Source organism: Pungitius pungitius, chromosome 18, assembly GCF_949316345.1.
Source record: "Pungitius pungitius chromosome 18, fPunPun2.1, whole genome shotgun sequence".
In the NCBI taxonomy this organism is placed as follows: domain Eukaryota; kingdom Metazoa; phylum Chordata; class Actinopteri; order Perciformes; family Gasterosteidae; genus Pungitius; species Pungitius pungitius.
The window spans coordinates 8,416,633-8,437,669 of record NC_084917.1 but is presented as its reverse complement, the minus strand read 5'-3'; the positions used below and the strand labels follow the sequence as shown (position 1 = coordinate 8,437,669).

At 45.3% G+C, this 21,037-nt stretch overlaps 1 protein-coding gene across 4 annotated transcripts in view; it reads right to left on the bottom strand.

Annotated features, from left to right (window-relative positions):
• Positions 1-20,023, bottom strand: part of sh2d3ca (SH2 domain containing 3Ca) — a 41,063-nt gene extending 21,040 nt beyond the window's left edge. For 2 of the 4 annotated variants that reach the window (XM_037484550.2, XM_062558835.1), the window contains exons 1-4: positions 19,927-20,023; positions 18,864-19,130; positions 18,422-18,770; positions 15,320-15,359 (exon numbers count right to left, since the gene is read on the bottom strand). In XM_037484550.2, coding sequence (XP_037340447.2) covers positions 15,320-15,359; positions 18,422-18,770; positions 18,864-19,130; positions 19,927-19,945 — 675 coding nt within the window. In that variant the 5' untranslated portion in view covers positions 19,946-20,023. Of the gene's footprint in view, positions 1-7,870; positions 8,064-15,319; positions 15,360-16,946; positions 17,174-18,421; positions 18,771-18,863; positions 19,131-19,926 lie in introns of those variants that run through there. The other 2 variants (XM_037484552.2, XM_037484551.2) reach the window with 2 other exon arrangements.
• Between the last annotated feature and the right edge of the window lie 1,014 nt (positions 20,024-21,037).

Genomic DNA, 21,037 nt, shown 5'->3' with positions numbered 1-21,037 from the left:
AAAAAGTGTTGAAGGAAGAAAGATGGAGGAGGGATGAGGGTATACGAGGATATGGAAACGAGGAACAGTTTGATCCCAACAAGCAGCCACACCTGCTAATCAATCTATTTAATCTACCTACTACCACCCTGCATACGCAGACACACACGCACGCACACAAGCTTCCTTTTCACCCTTGATCATGCAGACCGTTAAAAAAGAAGCACGCCCTAGAGCTGTGATGCTATTGGCCAGCGATGATGTCATCTCTTCCCGGAGGTTGAGAAGCGAGCTGAACATTTGGCTGGCTGAGGCAGACAGTGGGAGAGTGCAGCTGAGGTATCAATTCCATTCATAGAGAGGCAGCGACGTAGCGTGTATGTGTGGGTGTGTGCGTGTATAAGTGTGTGTATGTCTGTGTGTAAGTGTTTGTCTGTGTGTGACCACTCCCCACAGAGGCTCACAGGCAGAGCTATTAGAGCAGTGTCCATCATTCGGAGACACAGACAGTACCTGCTGGGACACTCCCTAATGGACACACTCTCTGTCACTGACGCACGCACACACACACACACACACTTATTTTGCTTAAATGCACACTATCAAATATGCAAGTAATCAGGCATGCGCACACAAAAACACACACACACACACGTAGCCTCTTGCAAACACGCGACTGATGGGGGTTGGGAAGGTTGAGATGGGTGTTGTCTCCCTGTTGTTACTGGGCTGTTGTCATGGCAATGGCGGTGGAGCGTTTACTGCTAGCTGGGACTTTGGAATAAACAACACTCACACAAGTCCACACACCAACACATTTCCAGTGACGCACCTGCACCTTTTGAGAGCAGCCTTGCCCTTGTGACTGCTCTGAAGCAACAGAACAAAACAGAAGGAAAAAACAGAAAAGCAGTTGCTTTCAAGGTGTGGAAGTGTGTGTGTGTGTGTGTCTGAGTGTGAAGGTGTAAACACTCCCATGGGAGAGACTAGAATCGTTCCTTTAAGACAAGCTCAAGGGAAATTAGCCTGTGATAGCCTGTTAGAAAGAGCTGTGCGTTCACTCTCCTTCTCTCGCTTCCTTACGTCTTTTGAACTCCCCTCCCCCTCTCGCCAAGCACACCTCCCACCCCTCACCCGAACGCCCCTTCTTTTGGAGTATGATGTCACTCGAGGACTGGTAATTGCCGGCATATCGGTTTGAATTTCTCTTAACGTGTGAACACGAGATGCACGCGGGCCCCAGGTCTCATTCAGGCATGCTGTGGCTGAGAGGCTGTGTTAGGAAGTCAATAAAAAAGTCCAGATATGGCATTAAAAAAAACAAGCAATTTCCCCAACCATGATAATGCGATTTCAGATGTCCTCATACAGAAAATAATTGGCTGGCTGGAGGATGTTTATTTGCCTGTGCCTTGTGCTTTACTCTCTTATATCTGGGCACTTTCTATTGCTCACTTGTTACATAGCGGAAACATATAATAACTGATCCACTGTTCTGCCTCTCTGCTTGAACTTAATCACTTACTGAAACCGTGCTTATGTATATGCATGATTTATATGTGTTGCAGCACACAATCTGTCTCCACACTGCATGAATTCTACCTTATTAGTTGAATCTAATTTGAATTGAATTAGATTGAACAAAGCAGTCACACTTCAGTCTATTAAATATGTTTTATCTGTATTTGACTCACAGTAACAACCCGATCCGATTTATTATTAAATAACACATGTAATCACTATCTTTAGCAATTTTATATCTTTTATATCTGCCAAATCTCTATGAGTGAGCACTAGGGTTAGGGTTTAACCTTTGAATTTACAACAGTGTGGGAGGAATTAGTAAATCACTCAACAGAAAATACATTGATAATACATTCATCACTTAAGCTGTTTGATAAAGACAAATGCAAATAAAATGAAAACAGTTTGAGACTTCAAAAACAAAACAATCCAATTACTCTGTCGACCCATAAATACCTGTGTAGGCATCATATGTGTGTTCATTGTTAGGCTCAGCTGCTCTTTACAAATCACCAAGAGACACTAACGGCCCCAAGTCCTTTCCTTAAAGGAAAATGATGCGTTAAAAACTCAGCAGAGGTCCAGGGCGCTTTTATTACTCAAACCCACTCCACCAAGTGGGATTTATTATTAAGATTTAAACAGAGAGCAGCAGTGGCACGGAAAGCAGAAACAGAATATTTAGACTACATGAATAGTTTCCTTTCAAAAATACAAAGACTTCAATGACTAGATCTGTTATATGTTTTATTCATTTGGACAACCTGCGTTTATAACTGCTATGCGATGAACTAAAAAATAGATCAATAATAACAAAATGAGGCTTACATCAGACTCCATCCACTGTGTATCATTTCAAAACCCTTTGCTCTGCTTTCTTCGAGGTCAGGCAAGGTCAAAGAAGAGGAGCGCAAACAAACAACTGCCAACCTCCCGCTCAGGAATCCCTTCAGTCTCCCACACTCCCTCTCAGCTGTGTCGTTCCCAGCATATGTGAGCGTGGTGCATCTGCGCGTGGAGCCACAGGCATGTGCGATGTCTTTCAGCGAGACACGCGTGGAGACACACACGAGTTTGTGAATGAATGCAGTAGTAAAGCAAGACGTCGGGGGGGGGGACATTGTTCTCATTTCTCAATCCATGTTTAGCAAAGTGTATGAAATACACACTGTGCCAATAGGCAAATAACCTACGTACAATGTGATAGTTGCACCTACCACACTAGCTCGTTTACCAATTTTACCATCTATAGATCATTTCTCCTCATTCAAAAGGAGCGTCTGCACTTTGTAGCACAACTCCATACGAGTCCATGAAGAATCAGCGTTCCTTCACAGCAGTCAGAGTGATCAGATGGTTGCTGATATTTAGCATGTCTTACCCGGCTCTCATATGCAGACAAATCTGTCAGATGAAATTATGCTTAAATAAATTGCAGGGAAAAAAAATTGAGTATCTATAGTGGCAAGGGCAAAAAAAAAGGACCAAAATGTAAATATTCGCCAAAGTAATTACTTTCAGCCCAGCACCGTAACCGCTGAGAGAGAAGAAGGTAATTGTAACGCTGAGGGCCGATCCAACTCTCTCCTGCAGGCAGGAATAATCTGTCTCCTCCACCATCCCTGGTTAAAAGGAACCTACTTGAAAATGTAATGCGCGGCAGCGCTCGCCATACGTTCCTGTTCTTTTGCTCGTCTATTTTAAAGCTTTCCTCCGTCATTTCACCAGAGGAGGCCAGATGATTACACGAAGCACTGAGCTGGAAAAACTGTGATCCTGGCCTGCAGCTAAAAAGCCATGATATTAAAGAGACAACTTTTGCATTTTTACTTGTTTGAACGGTGAGCACATTTAGCACTTGAGTTTGCTGAACCGTACAACGCCCAAAGACACACTTGTACCAGACAGCGCAGCCCCATTGATTTAAATTACAGCACTTAAAACTCATTCACTAAAGCCGTCCTTTTTGCTCTTAGGTCTGATGACTGAGCGGGGATTTGAATGTGTACAATCAACCTTGCAAACAAGTTAACTCTTTTGGATGACAGGCTTAACTAACTGTACGTCAACACATCTGTTTATCCACATTTGATCTTTTATGGGAAGCAAACTACTGTTTGTACTTTTTTTTTTTTTTAGAGACGGCCGCCCTGAAGCTGTAGGGACCACTTCACTCTCCGTGTTTTTCACAGACCCGCCAGGCCGAGACGATGATTAAAAGTGAGCCTGAGCACAACGTTTCAAGAGGACAAAGCACTGCGGAAGCATGAAATAGTGGTGGAATCGTCAGTGGGCTGTTACAGCCAACTCGACACATCCTGTAGCCGCCTCGCAGGGAGAGCCTGCGAGCTACGGCAATGCTGAAAAGGAACCTTTGGTGACCAGTTTTCTCTCTGAATCCAGGAGTACCGTGATATTGTTGGTGGACAGTGGGGTGTAAAAGAGATTTTCTATTTCGACCGTGGTGGTTTCGCTTCCCTTTGGGGGCATAAATAAGGTTTTCCTGCTGATGGGAGCACCAGACCAGAAGATGCTCAAATGGGTCACTTGGGAAGGCACAGCGGCGTGTGTTGCTTATGCATGAGGACTTGCTTCAAATTGCACTCCGAGGAACTGTCACCAAATCAAAGAAATGTGGCACGTGTCATAGAAACTTGCACAAAGTAGTCAATAGAAAGTGCTGCGGATTGATTACTCAGGCTTAAACTAATCGTCCTTTTTCAGATAACACAAGAAACAAACACACGAAGAGCGGAGAAATATGAATGAGCCAAATCCCATGGACGCACACAGAGGCGTGTTCCTCATTACTGCCGAAAACATCGCAGCGCTCCAATAAGGATATGGACTGTGGGAGAAGGCAATTTAAGCGCACACACACACACACACACAGACAGTTGCCCTTCACACTACGAGCCTGAGGGTGTGACAGGCAGGCAACGCCAAAAGAGGATTTGTGGTGAAAAGCTTCTGGGAGGAGGGTGAGAGGGAGAGCGAGATAGGAGGAGTGGAGAAGAAGGGATTACATGACGAATATTTCAATGCTAAAACATACCAATCGGCACGGGCAGAAACGCACACACACACACACACACAAAGGCATTAGCGAAGCCCTATCTTCTCCAGCTAGCTTAGCGCTGACTCGACAGAGAATGGGGTGCTGGGTCAAAGCTAAAAGAACACTGCCCCCCCCCACCCCCCCACGAGGGATCTGACTGATTCCTGGTCAACCTGCTGTGAATGACTGGACCTAAACCTAAAGTTCCCCCTTTTTAGTTCAAGACTGGAAGAAAGTCCAATCACTAAATCACCAGAAAAAGATCTGACTATCTCACAGGGGAAGAGAATGAATGAAACGGATTTTTGTTACTGTGAAACTAATAACATGACGCTACCGAGTGTGAACTGTGGAGATTTATATGTTATGTAGGGGAGGTACTGAGGACATTCTGTTTATCACACTGCGACCTTCTCTCGGGGATAAAGCATAGATGAAACACAAAGAAGGGACATCGATGCAATAAAGCTTGCCAGTTTAATATGAAGGATGTATTTGTGGCAGAAGATCCTCCTACTGGATTTAATAAATGCAACTGATGAGCCAACTTGTTTGTATCACTACAGCTGAATATGTTTAGCTGTTATTTTAAATTATCTGTACATTTAGCAAATTTATTTTTTAATATTTAAAATACGTGAATTCAGCACCATACCCTAAATCCCTCTGGTTTTACAAAGCTGGAATCCGATGCTATAATCGGCAGCTTTTGTGCATCTATTATCCATTCGTCTCAAACTGGAAGCTTTGCTTGTCGCAAGAGTCCTTCATGATCAGGATGTTCTGGTTGTGAAAAACAAATCCACTCTTTTAAACATCTCGTTATTCTTGAGCACAAATCAGTGCAAACAAAACCATTGGCTTCATTTCCTCCCGTATTGTAATTTTTTTTTTTTTAGGCCTATATTATTCTACAGTAAGTGGATTAAACACCACATGGTGCTGGGTCGGCAAAGGGGACTGGATGGCAGAGCGGCGCCATGTTGCGAGGTCGGAGGTCGGCGGCAGCGCTCCTGACACAGTCGGCCTGCAGGAACGCTAAAGGACAGAGGGCTCGGCAGCTGGCCGGCATACCGGCTGCAACATGCTGGTTAGGTCAGCAGGGAGGGAGGCTACAGAGAGCCTGTCGAGTGCCAGAGGGAGGGAAAGAGGGAGAGAGAGAAGGAGGAGAGGTTGGCAGAAAAGAAAAGATTAACTTCAAAAGCAATTTAAGTCGAGGGGGCAGTCCTGTGTTTTTTTTTCTGTGTCGGTGCATCTGTTAATAGTGTGTGCATGTGTTGTCTATCTGGCAGCTCTTGGGGGTTTTAACGTTTTAGAGGCTGCGGGGGGTCCAGCGGACAGTTACTTTGTCCCAGTTACATCGAGCGAGAGAGAGAGAGAGAGAGAGACCATAGTTAGCATACTGCAGTCTAGACCAGGGGATCAAGTGTAATCTCTCTCCACTGATACAGCGGATGAATTGTCCACTGGATAAACATCCTCTTTACATGCTACTCGTGTAACAGTGCAACAATACAGTTATATTACAATTGTATTACATTATTCCACTAAACAGGAAACAAACATTACAGTCGTGTTCTTTTTGAGTTTCCAAATAGAATATATAATGGTGAAAATAACTTAACCCCCCCGTGGTTACTGACCACCAGTGAACCCTTATGAAGACGTGGCCTTCATGATCAAGGATATTGGAAGTCACGCCTTTTGACCAGGAAGTCAGTAATCTACCCGTTTTCAGATAAAGAGATGAATCAAACGCAAGTTGAAGGTGTTTGAGAGAAAAGTAGAGTGAGAGTGTGAGCATGGCGAGGGATGCAGCGTCAACATGCCACAGAAGAGGTAATGATTAAAGCATCGCTCCTCTGACTGGCAGACACAGTTTGGGTTACTTGACACACTGCGCTTGACAGGCTATGTTTAATTGGGTGGGATTGGGGAATCAATATTGGTCCACAGACAAAATAGCAGCGTCTGTAAACAAACCCAAGTTTCCGGGAGTGAAGTAATTATTTATTGTTACAATAGAAAGACTCTCACTTAACTCTAACCATTCAGCGATGGCTAATTAATTTACAGGCCCCCCCCCCTCGCCCCCTCGCCTCCCCTCCCGCGCTCACACACGTACCCCTTCAACCACCACCACCACTTTGCAGGGACCCCACGACAGATTGAATTAAAATAACCTAATTACAAAAACACTTGACTCTAAACAAAAGCAGATGCCTCCAAAACCTCAAAAGAACAGACTCTCTCTCTCGGTCTCTGTCTCGCTCTCACTCTTTTTTTTTTTTGGACGGACATCTGAAAGTCCAGCACGAAGTCTCCGACTGCTAGTTGTCGGGTGTGGGACGCGGGCGACACCCAACACGAGGATCGCTGCCCTGAAATGCAGTTCAACCACAGACACACAAACACCAGTGGGCTGCTGAGAGTAAAGCCATCATTAGAACATCACAGTCGGGCTGCAAACAACGTGGCAGGGAGAGGAGAAGCAAAGAGAAGCTTCTAGGAGCACTTGGGTCCAGCGCTGATGCATAACCCATGCTGCAACACACTTGTGATCTGATCTATCCGACCGATTATCTTTATGTGTTCTTTGTCTTTGGTCACTGTCTCACATCTGAAGAGTCTCATATTTGGGCATTTAAGCTCGGTAAAGGAATCATGCCAGAAAAAAAAAAAAGAACAGAAAGTCAAACATCAAGCGAAACAGACATTAGTGCACGAGTACAGAATAAACGGAGGGTGTCATTTTGTCCCGGGAATAAGGTCAGATATTCGGTTGCAGGCATGAAGCCAGAATTAGACCAAGGTAAAACTGATATGATGCTTCACTCTACTGTACCCCTCCACTCTCTCTCACACACACACACACACACACACACTTTCTCTTCCTTTCACAAACAAACAAACTAATCACAAGCACATATTCCTTATCTCTTTTTACATCCTTTACTGCCAGACCCATGTCCTCCCTCAGCATTCCCCTCTGTCTCTCTGTCTCTCCCTCTCCACGCGTGGATTTCACACAGTCCATCCGACACCCAAGTACGGCAGTCTATGATATCATCAGTTTGCAGACTCGCTGGCAGGCTGACATTACCGGCTAATGCCCACACACACACAGATACACACTATACTAAACTTGGAGGGTAAACAAAATCAGGACACTCACACACACACACACACACACACACACACAGACATATGGCAGGTATTGGCATACTGTGTACACTGTGCACTCTGTTACACCTGACATGCCACAACACATGCAAACAAACAGAAACACACACGTGGATGCACACTCACCTGCACCTGCATGAAGGACCCCCGGTAGAAGCAGCAGGCTGCAGCCGACAGGGCGCTCCACAGACTACACCTCTCCGTCATGGTGTGTGCTCACCTCTCCTCTGCTACCTTTCCCTCAAACCTCCCTCCTGTTCCTCCACCCCGCTCCTATACTCACCCTCTCCTGTCCCCTGCTTTATCTCCTCACCCAGGGTGTCTGATGCACCCCCCCCCCCCCTCCCTTGCCCCGGGCTAAGCCTGTCCCGCCCCTGCCTGCCTCTGTGCCTGGTCTCCACCAGCCCCTTAACGTATAGTGCGAACCACCACAGAACCGGGCTGCCGAGCTAAGCAGCTAACACCACGGCACATGCGAGGCTGCTGCTGCTGCTGCTGCTGCTCTCCATCAGCTCGAAGCCACGAGCGAACCGCGAGCAGCTGGTACCGATGACAGCCAGAGGTCTGCCGGCTCCTCACATCCCCGCTGCACCGGCTTCTGGCTGCTCTCCCTCCGCCTGCACTTGCTGCACTTCACGCGGCTGCTAGGGATTACCTCATTGCTTGCTGATGAAAGGAGTGTGGGTGGGGGGAGGGCGGACCAGAGCGGGTGGGAGGGATGGAGGTCGGGGGGGGGGGGGATATGCTAGTAGGCAGAAGCAGAGAGGAGTGGTATCGAATTGCAGGCGGAAAGCCCCACCCACCCAACCAACGACCCCCGCTCGATGGCTGAGACAATGATGACGGGGGGGGGGGGGGGGGGGGGGTGTTACGGTGGCCTGAGTAAAACAAGGAGAAAGTGGGAAAGGATGGAAGGAGGAAAATAAATATAAGTTGAGTTGCTGAATGGAGAAGATGCGGGCAGAGGGAGAGAAAGTAGGAGGAGTGCAGCCTCCCAAAGGAATCTGAGCTTTCTTTTGCCATGAAAGGAACCCAGCAGGGGGGCCCCCACCCTACCACACACACACACACACACTTACGCTTGAATGCAAATGAATACCATTTATACATTTCAACACACACTCACGCTACTATATTTTACTAGAGGTGGTAGGAACTGTAGAGGTTTTGGTTCTTGTTGTGATATAGCAGCGATATAAATGTTATCACCTATGTGTGGGTCTATGTGTCTGAGAGAAAGAGCAAACAAGAGAGGGACAGATATAGTGTGTGTGTGTGTGTGTGTGTCTAATAGTGGGAGAGAGAGCAAGCGACAGTGTGTGTGTGTGTGTTGTGTGCACGGAGAAGAATATAATGATGTGTCTCTGAGAAGCCATGCAGACTGCAGCTAGACAGCTCATTATAGGCTGAAACACACAGGCAGGTGTTTCAAGGATAACACAGTGTGATTTTCACCGGCCCATTTCACATACAGACACACACGCACACACACGCACACACACACACATACCGGCAGGGAGAAGTCTGAAGGGGCGGGGCGCTGTCTCCAGAGGCCTAAGTGAGTGACATCATTGAGGACGCCTTACCATGGCAACAATGCCGAAGTACTTGACAGCATCCCAAATTCTGACACTGCATTTAGATGGGTCTGCACCACTGCAGGGAAGCATAACGCAAGAAAGAGACACAGCCCGAGAACCAGCGAAATATGCAACATACCAACCAGGTGATGAAAAAAATGCTCCTTCTTTATCACTCATTTTCTGACTTTGTCTTTGAGGTCATCTCACCAATACACGCGATCGCGGATGCCAGTAGTCACTCTGCCATTACGCCTCTTGAATGCGTGCTAGTGGGTCGTAGGCAGAGAGAAAAGGGCCGACAGATAAGGAGCTACAAGACACAGGATGGATTCATTAATTGCAGCGACTCCTCTTCATGTAATCTCAAACCATCCAGCGCTGGATTAGACAGATTACACAGCGGGGACACAAATAATCTCATGAGAGGGACCCTGTGCTTTCTTTCCCTCAATCCTCTGTAATACCTTGCCAAAACAATTGAAAACATGCATCATGTTACATCTGGCTGCGGCGCAAATCCAAAATGAAAGCTATGGAGGTAAAAAAAAACAGGTGACAATGTGATGTATGATGTAACATTGATGCTCCGTCTGGAGTTTAGTATTAAAATTGGCAATGTTAGCAGTCTAATTCCCCCTCAGGCGGGCCATAATGAAAATATATTGGAATGCAAAGACCATTAGCAAAAAGCCACACACAAAATTAGACTACACAAGTGGTTTATTATAAGTACAAAATAAGTACATCCCCATGTTGTTTTAAACTAATTCCTCCTGAACGCTCCAGCTCGTGTTTCCCCACGTCAGTCTGCATCCTGAGATGAAGGTTGGTCAAACAGCTTTGGGAGATGTAACATGTCATCAAGCTACAGCCCTCGATGGTCCGCTTCCATAAATATGTTTTAAATCGAATGGAACGCTCCACAGAAAGGGGTAAAGAAAAATGATGGGAACTCCATCCCAGTTTGTGCCTTTGGGAAGACTAAAGAGAATCTTGGTCTTACTTTACTGTCTTGTTCACTTCATTACGATAAGTGTGTGATCTGTTCTTTTCCTCTCTCTGCTTCAAGCTCACTTTGTTTCCACTGTGGCTTCCCTTTAAATCCTTTTATCTTCTTTTCATTTACCACATCCACACTTGTCCGAAAACATCTGTACGTATCCTCCTTCAACCTTTCACTTTGTAATTTCTCTTTTGCGCTTCCAGTTATCCGGTGGCGGCTGGTCCTTAGAGGGCAATGGGGCGTGGCCCCACCATGAGCAACGGATAAAAAAAGAGGAAAATTTTTTAATTATATTAAAAATACATTTGAAAAAATACAAGTAGTCAATTTGTTTTCGAACCGTGTATTATATACCCGGTAATATTTGTAAATTAAGATATCTACGCAAAATACAGTATATGCTTTTCCTGCACATCCTCTTGTCCGCATGTCTCAGTACTCTCGGGCTGTGTCCCAAAGCGGCGGGTCTAAGAAGCAGTTAGCCAATCACTGATAAAGTTAATGAGTGACATTATTATTTTAGCGTCCTAAAATACATTGTGAGATGTGGGCTTGCCCTTCGCCGCCGTACGCTAACGCTAACGTCGCTACCGAGCTGTGACGCACACAGGACGTGGAAGGAAACAGGCACATTTTATCCAAAGTGATTCAAGTTTTGTTGGTCTTTCCTCAACACACTGATCGGGACAAACTAGGTTCATAGGTGCATCTCAATATATACATATACATGTTCTAATAGATTTTATATACATATATTTATCCTTTAATATATTTCTTATATTATATTTAAAGAATGATATATAAGTATTGGAATAAATGTTAAATATTTAACTGCAAAGTAATAATGCGTGTTTGATACCCTTTTTTATGCATTGAATCATACTGAAACGCTACCAAAAAAATAATCCACCAGCCGTCACTGTTATCCATTGGACCGATCCTTTCTCTCACAACTCTCTGCATTCCCTCAACTCCTTCTCTCGATGTTCTGTCGAATCCAACCCTCCTTATCGCCGAGCTCTTCCCCTCATCTCTCCCTCCTCCTGATCCCGACCTCTCTCATCACTCGCCAAGCCTCCTTCAAGCTTCCCTCACTCTCTGGTCCCCGTCTGTCCTTCGTTTCACTCCTCTGTCCTTCCCTCTTCCTCCACGGTCATCACCCCCCCCCCCCCACCTTCCTCCCCTTTCACACATCTCTCTGCACATCTCCTCCCCTGCTTGGAGGCGGTCTTCAGTTAAATATTAATTAGTGAGCCCCATCCCGCAGGCTGATAGGGAGCACAATGGAGAATCCCTGCGTGTGCCTGCAAGCGTGCCACTAAAGAAAGGACTGTGTACGCGTGAGAGTGAGAGACAGACAGAGAGAGAGAGAGACACGTACACAGATTGAAAGAGAGAGAACATAGACGGCGGGGCGATGAAAAGAGACACACCGAGGGCAGATCAAGATTAGGTGTGCACACACATCTTTATGTGTGTCTGTGTGTTTGCACACGTGAGTCTCTAAAACAAAGGCCGGGCTCCGTTGGGGGTCATCGGGGTACGGCTAATGATCTGTGTGTGTGTCTGTGTGTGTCTGATTGTCATCGGTGTGTTTCTTTATCACAAGGTGGACCTCGTTCACCGACAGGTTAATCCGTATTGAACCACCAGATGTGTGTTTCAAAGGGCCGTTTGAAACATCAGCCCGCGATAATGATGCAAGGAGCAAGGGAGAGGCCTGGTGGAAAACGCTGTCCCTTTTTCAAAAATTCTATTAATTTAAGTGTGAAATAGCGCAATTAAAAATGAGCTGTCCTGCTTTAATCACATTAAAGTGACTTAGCCTCACACAACCGTGTTGCTGCAGCAACTAGACACATCCTGAGCATGGATAAAGCAGTGTGTAGTACGGGATCAATGTGGCATCATTCTGTGCGACGTAGCATGACCTTGAATGGGTGGGGACAAAATAAAAGAAACACTTGAGAAAAACACACCCTGCAGCAAATATCACAGCTTTTGTCCCGAGGCTCTGACGTGTTGATTCAACTCGAGAAATATACAATAAGGAGTCTTTGACGTTTCTGATTGTGTGCTCGTGCCTCTCTTTTAATACAGTTAGACGGATCTTTCAGACATTTCTCTTTACCAAATCACATTGTGATCATTCTCCTTTTTTTCACTGAAGGCAGCGACCATTCTGCTGTAAATCATAAAGACAGCGGCAATTAGACAACGAGGCTTTTACAATAAAAAACAATTAGCAAAAGTGTTGCAGACCGTCAGCATTTCTCGCCACACCAGTGTGGCTCGAGGGATGCGGTTGGCAGTCGGTCGGCCTGTGAGTCACTTTTGGTTCGGACTGAAATATCTCGATCACCTTAATCCTCATCAGGGGGTCAAAGTCTTTCCCTACTCAGTGAAATAATCTAACCATTTACTACAGCATATTGATTGCCACGGGATTCGTTGCAGACATTCATGGAGCCACTTTAAGTTTGACGTGCTACTGAGCTAATGTTAGCATGCTAACACAGATCAGAAGACAAGTAAACATCACCTGCAGGGCTTGAACTTCTGGTCAGCGCAGGCACAGGAAAATATGTTGGGCAATGGAAAGGTTTCAAATGTCATTCTGAAGATCCACCCAACTGGTATTTACTGCAGGGTGCTGTTCTGTGTTGCATTTTTTATTTATTTTTTGTCAAGGTGAAATGTCTATGTTCCATTAGGGCACCATGAGCTTTTGTCTTATGTGACCTAAATAAACAGATTCATGCATACAATCCAGTGCAGAGATTTGTCCGTTCTGGGTCTTTGTCCGTCTGCTCGCTGAAGTAATGATAACTGGAGCCTTTTCCAGGGGTGTGTTACCACGGCCCAATCCTGACAGCTTACACCCCCTCTCATTTACACAGGCGCCACATTAATTCATGTACTGTAATAGGCACGCACCCACCCACAGGGCACTGCCTTCATTTAAGGCTGCCTACAAATTTAGAGAATTCAAACCATTCGCATAATCAAACATGCAGTAACAGATACACAGCTGAGGCCCCCTTCACCCCCCTCACCCCCAGCACCAGAGAGCCTCGCGTGCCAGACGTATGTTAATAAAGCACATATGATCCAACCCTATTCCAACCCCCCAGACGCCCCCACTCCCTGCCTCTCCCGTCAGAGCAGCACCAAAACCACTAAATGGCAGACAAAGCATGGCTGGGCTGTAGGAAAAAAACAGACGCACACAAATATCATAGAGCCACACACACCCACGCACACTATCTAAAAACAGAAGTCATGAAAAATAAAAATAAACAGTAGCTGTTCCTTGACCAGCCGCACATCTGCATGATATATTGATACTGATATATGTGTTATGATGGAGCCTAAAATATGAAAAACTTTTTTTTTAAAGCTTTCTCACATCGGTTTGTCTTTTACCCTGGCTCACCTTGTCTTGTTTTCACTTCATGGAAATGTGTGTGTGTGTGTGTGAGAGAGCATATGAGTGTACACACACACGTGACCAACCGGGGGAGAGTCCCTGGCCCGGTCTTTCCCGTTTTAACAGGGAACACCGAGTCCAACTCCTGATTTAAACATCAGTGGTCGTAAATGTTTCAGGGGAAATGGCTCGCACTTTTCGGGGAGTGGGTGGGGCTGTGGGTGGTGGTGGGAGGTGAGGCTGTTACGCTGTTTGACAGAGATTCAAGGAAATAGGAAACAAATTTGGGTCACGAAACATGTAGTGGATACAAAAGAATTGAATATGAGGTTTAGGCACAAAACAAAGAATCCTACTTCACTTCTGAAATGTCATCCGATAAAATTGTAAGAGTGAATGTTAAAAGCAAGTCACATGTTGAGCTTATCTAAAATTGAAACAAACCCTGTATTTTTAATTTGTGTCTGAGTGAGTAGTGCTAATGGTTCTAGTCACAGACCCACAGTGTTTCACAGCGGAGGTCTGCACCTGAAATAAAGAACGCTTCACTGACATCATAAAAAATGAATACTACTTCATGAAGTAAAAGATTTAAGAGCAGGGTCAGTATTTTGGACAGAGTTGGCCAGACTTTGATCTTTGAAGTTAATAAACAAATCTATTCAATTTATGAAGGGTTTTTTAATATATTAAAGTTTAGTTTACATCATCCATTAACACCGCAGCAAAACCAGCCTACAACTCATTTATAAGAACTCTCAAAATGAATAACCAACTGGGCCTTGAAGTATGTTTGGGGCAAGCAGAGTGACAATGTTATAGAAGTGTTTAAATGTGGTTTTGCAAAAAGAAAAGGCTTTTTACCACCACCGCGTGATAGAAAATCAATAGAAAAATTGATCCAGCTCAACACCTCTCTCTTTTACATCCTTTCTTCCTTCCTTTGTCTGCCCTTTCTCGACTCTCACCTCCCACTTTGAAGTCCAATATCTGTCTTAATTGGACGTGTTCATTCGTGGGAAACAGAATGCATAAACGCTATCGCCCATCTCCAAGGTCATGAAACAGCTCCACCTCAGGCTCTGAACTGAGTCCGCATTGCCGGCGTACGGCCCCACCTACTGGCCGACTGCGCTGCTTCGCTTCCAAACACAATCAGCTAAATGGCCGACTGAATCAGGCTTAAGGCAAAGGGATCCTGCTGAAATTATGAAGAATGATGTTGAAGACAAATGGCCAGTAATAAGCCCCAATTACAACCGGGAGCTGACATGAAACAAAAAAAATATCGAATTTAATACTGTGGGAGAGAGGAGGAAACTCAAATTGAAATTGAATTGAATCTGTTAGAGGCTGAAAAAACGACTACTTATATCTACTGGCATGTCCGGCATTTCATGTGTCTGCATGCGTGCCACTGATACAGCACAGACCTGGCTCTATGGAGCAAGAAACATTTCTGTGGGAAAATTACACACACACACACACACACGTTCCTCTGTGTCATGTCACATGGACTGAAGAGCCCAAGACAAGGGCAGCGACTTCAGGAGTCTTACCTGCACATATTGCACCTGGCTCTCTGCTGGCTCCATATGGCTGAGGAAAGAACAGGAGAAAACAAAAAGATGAATAAGGGACACCGTAAGTCGTGATAAGATAAGAGAGAAATGTTGTTCTGATCTGGTGTTGTAAGCAGGTGCAGTAAATTTGAACACAGTTGAGAAAACATCCCTGCATTTCCCATGACCCCCTTCTGCTGTGGCCCCTCTAGTGAGTAAAATGTTGTTGCAGGCATACTTCATGGGGAAAAAGAGCGGGTAGATAACAAACCCCACTGAGCATCTAAGGTTGCCGAAAAAGGAGCTGGCCTCTCAAATCTCTCAGGCGCAATAACTCACACGTTCACACTCTGGATGCATCCGGATCATGTGTCAGAACCCCGCTGCACTGCAGCCCAGGGAGGCACGCTGTGGGTACTTTGTGATATGGAGCGAGCGCGAGCTAAAGGGGTAATTACACTCCTACAAGTTTTAAGATCAATCACTCAGCGCAGCTTGAAGCCGCATGATGGGTCTCACAGGGCCCGGAGCAAAGCCGTGTTACACATGGCCACAGAGGGCCCAGATCAAAGGGTCCCATCATGGCGGCGGGCTTGGGAATGTTAATAGGTCCCATGACAGAGGAGCTCTACATTCCCATCGTAAGCGGTCCTGTGCTTAAACTTTACAGGAAATATTGTAAAAATGTAAAATATGTGCCTCTATCATTTGCACTGATAAAAACATCAGTGTTTATCCAGAGAAGAATGTGAGCTGTCCTGCATCCGGCTTCAGAAACAAACAACACTCAGATAACACAAGATCTGTGTCACGCATTCCAGCTGTGGTTCCAAACTTGTGTTCATCCTTTAAAATGAGAGACATCGCGTCAACATTGCAAGTACAATTTTGCAAGTACCTATTTCTCCAAATAAAATAGAAAAATAGAAATAAATAAAATAAAGTTTGATAACTGCAGTAAGGCAACCTTTATTTCATTTCTAAATAATCTATTGATCAAAAGAAAATCCCTGCAACTATATTGTTTATTAAAGGAGAATTATCAAGCACATTCATTCTTGATTTGATTGTAATTAGTATACATAACTTATGCTTATTATTTACTTTAATACTTGGAGCTGATATTATGCTGGACATGTATTTACTTAATATTAAAACATCCTTTAATCCTACTAACTATTGTTCAGACTCAATCTATATCACTCAAGGATAAGAACAAAGGTTATGTTGTAAACTGTATAGCCCTCTGACCGAAACGTGTGATATTGTGCTAAATAATTGAAATTGAAATCGGCTTTGAGAAATGAAGGTTTTTTTTTCTTCAATGTCATAACTGACAAATGTTCATTACAATGTAAGAGACAAAAGTAATGTATTGAAATAGTTTGTTTTATCTGGCCAACAGTCCACTACCATAAGATGTGTTTAATGTCACATGATGTCACAGCAAATACTATTAAATCCTCACATTTGAAAAGTTAAACCATTTTTAAAAAGGAGACCTCCACTTCTAAACCCGGACGACAAAGGAGTTTTACATGCACAGGCAAAAAGAAACAACAAAACTCCTACGGATGCCGTCTGAGCAGACTCTCCCAGAGACGCCGTGACAGCTGAATCTTACCAGTGACGTCACCCACAGACACTGAGAATAAAGTAAAACTCTTTTCCAGGAAAATGCAGCCCAAGTCAGGTATGGCAGAGCTGCAGGAGAGTGGAAGTGGGCGGCAGGCGGAGGGAAGAGAGGACTTGACGCGAGAGATCTCTGATGTGCGCTCTTTCCTCCATGCAGCCCCTATTTCCCACAGTCCCCGGGCTGAACTAATGGCCTGATGCTGCACGCTCACACTGCAGCCGAGCATGCACGCTCACACCCACACACACGTGGTGTAAATCCCACTGTAACACGATACACGCATGTGCTCCGCTGAGCTGAAGAAGTTGCACCATGTTTGTTGCCCTCATCAAACTCTCCCCGAAAAAAAAGAGAGTTTTTTGATGAATCCACTTCACGCACACAATGAGCTGCTGTGCACAGCTGTAACAAACGAATGCAAAATAAGAAAACAACAGATCCTCAGTGCGGCTTCTTTCCAGCACCATCGGATCGATACAGGGAATCAATATCACCTGCTGCCTTTAAAAAAGTGGAGCGATGAATCCTGCTACCGTCTCACCCTACACCCATCGCCCGAGGCGAGTCCCGTCCACAGCAAAGTCAACACCAGCTGTGAGCTGTCCAACTTCTCCACGCTCGGGAGAAGAAGCAAACCCCTCTATGTGCGCCCCCTGGCTTGCTTTAGCACGGACAGAATAAAAATGTGCTGCAGTTCCCCTTCTGACCCACAGATCCATCACTCTCACTGCTTATCAGGGCTGGAATATAACCAGGCCAACATATATTGTGAGGTATAAATAACATATTGCTTTAGGGACACGCTAGTACTGTTTCTGCAGAGCAAATGGCTACATTTGACCTCCACGAGAGGTCAAACTTTATTAATTTCACCCGAGGACCCTCAAACTGTTATAAAAGCATGTAGAGGAAGGGGGAAACTCATTAGAGAAACAGAACAGAAGTGACTGACACTACATGCAGGGGGCCCCAGGTTCCATCTTAAATAACATGTTTTCTATTTTTGAACTTTTTTTATCAAGTAATGCATTAGAAATATCATAAAACTTAACTTAACTACACAGAAGTGTTTTGACACACCCCTCTCAAGGCAGAGCCTCTGGATGAGAAATACAGGAGCCACCTTAGGACCGTTATCAGGTATCGGTTCACACTCGTTTTGGGCCTCAGACCTCTTTTGCTATTTCCTTAATTGGAAATAAAACACACAGCTTACAAAAGATTTCATAGATTCATGTTGATTAGTGACTCAAGTTTCGAGTTTTCCTCTGACCTTTCCTTTGTTTTATCAAAGTGAAAGCCCACTGTGCATACCAAACAAAACTGGCTCAAAGTGTAACATGACCTTTAGATGTAACTCTGCTTTCCTTCCCAACCAGTAACCCCCCCCCCATTCATTTATTGTTAAAGAAGAACAGCAGGAGGGTAAATGAGCAGGTGACATAAGAAAGTGAGATAACCACCTGTTTCCTCCCGGCAGCTCTGCGCTCTGTGCCCCCTCCTGTGGCTCCGACGCGGGCCCGGACTCTAACTCATCCTTTCCCCGCGTCTCATCACCCCCTCCTCGGCTGAGTGACGTCCCCTCGGGCCGAACGTCCGGCTTGTGGCCGGTCTCTGGGTGGAGTGCATCGCTTGCGCCACCAGATGGCGACGTGGCAGACGTGATGTCCTTCAGGTCAGCTTCACCCGTGGGTCGGGGCCAGGCGTCTGTGGGCCTCCGAGGGGCCACGCGGTCCCGATCCCCCGCAGGCCGCTGGCTTTGACTCCTGCCGATCCTGCTCTTGTCTTTACCCGTCTTATCGCCGTCGGGGCCTCCATAGAGAAACAAGAAATGGACTTCTCACTCTTGCGCTCGTTGTCCTGTTGCTCCATAAATATGTTATAACTACAAGAGTGATCTCGTACCTTTGCTCTTCTTGTCTCTCCTCCTCAGTAGCCGCGGCAGCGTGCCCATGTGTGTGTAGCTGTCGCTGGAGCGCACGTAGCTGGCGGTGCGGGGGCGCATGGCCCCCATGTCGTCCACCGTCGTCTCGACAACCGGATTCAGGGCCGACAGTGTAGCATCTGCCGGACCACATCCCGCACCGGACTTGAAGGAAGAGGACTTGGACTCTGACTTGTCGGTGGAACGGCGAAAGGAGAGGTTGGTGAGGCTGCCGAACCACTTGCGACCTTTGATAGGGGAACAAATAGAAAAGAAGAAGAAAAAGAATTGCTCGTTATGTGTAAGGAGTTGGTTCATGTGTTGGCCCCGCCAGAGGTATTTTTAAACCAAGAGAGGGGCAGAAGTGTTAAAGAAGAGAACAGTCAACCAACGGGGAAGTTCCCCCTCATCACCACAGAGCTCTTGGTGTCTTATAGTTTAGATAATGCATTTCTTATTTTCAGCAAAAGAAAACTCTCAATGGCAACCTGACCAAATTTTAGCAAAAGTTAGCAAAGTAAACTGGCTGTGGAACATAACGGAGCATCTTAGGATGTGAAAATATGATGTGTAGGGAGGAAATACACATGAAATGGATGAGTGCATATGGTCCTGCTGGGTTGTCCCTGTGTGTGTCGACATCAGCAGTCATGCACATGTTGTGTTATTTATGAAAAGGCCCGCTTTTACAAAGCTGTAAATAATTCAAAAATCATACAGTGCATATGAATTAAACATGGTAAACTAAAAGCTAAAACAGGTTGAACTTCATATTTTTAGACGTCTTCCTTTCTCAATCAAAAACACTTTGAGTGGTTCTTTTTTGCACGACATCATTACCCCCCAAACCTTGCAAAACTAATACGACAGCTGTCATTTAACCTAACTAACGTCCTAATTTACTAAATGGGTGTACACATGAGCACAGTGCAGCTCTAAGAGCACACGCACACACACACACACACACACACACACACACACACACACACACACACACACACACACACACACACACACACACACACAGATAAACACAATACTCACTCAGTTTCTTAAAGCTCATGTTGTGACTGCAGTGCGGGTATAAGATCAGCTGCAGGTGGGTGACAGATGGACCATCTGACAGGAGCTGCAGAGCAACAGAGAAAAGACAGCCGGAAGGAGGAGGCTAACTTGATGGAGCGGAGAAACCTCAGCAGGGACCGCAGCTCCTCCCTGCGCACTGTTTGTATGTGTGACACAGACGTCACGGAGCGATGCGATGCGAGGCAGCGACAGGGGCAGGGCGCGCCGTGACACTTCCTGTGTGAACCTCACACCACCAAGGGCAAGAGGAAGTGAAACGATGAGGTGAGATGAGAGGGCTGGAAAGGTTAAGATAAGAACACGTGCTTGTGTTAAAATAAAAGAAAGCAGAAAGCAGAAGTGCTCATTGGGCACCTTTGTCCTTTGTCCATGTGTAATGCGTCAAGTCTGTCAAGTACCAAAGTCAGATCTGCTTGTAATTTCATCAAGGGGTAAAAATCTATCACCTTTGAAACTAATGATTATCTACTTGAGGCTCGGAGTCTTTCATCTCCCCGGTACGGTTTATACACATGTAGTTAATGTTTGATAGGTCAGAGAATGTGTAATCTTTCTTTCTACTGATACTCACGCCGTATTATTAAGAATCATTTAGACACCTAACCTTTAAGGGGAAATAAATGATTCAATCAAGAGTGAAAGAATATTTGTGGGCTTATCGGGACACACGCAGTAGTTTGTCAGCACATGTCAGTCAGATCAAAGTGGGACAATCTGCAGTGCATCTGGAATTATCTCACCGCATACTAATGCATGAGGGATAAGTCCCTGCTTATCATTCTTCAGGTAGCCCTGATGTGGATGCTACTTGATCTCCCCTGCTGACAATTGTTCTTTCTTGTTACATGTTCTTCTGAGTTTGCATTTCTCCGGTTGAAATGCACTTATTGTAAGTCGCTTTGCGTAAAAGCGTCAGCCAAATGACATGTAATGTATTGTAATGAGGGAAGAATTGGGGTTGTATCTATTTAGATGATCTAAAGAATGTGCGGTTTGTGAAAGTTTGTTTACCTGATGGGTAACCTCTACATTAACAGATAGCAGAGTGGTATGAAACTAGAAAGCATGG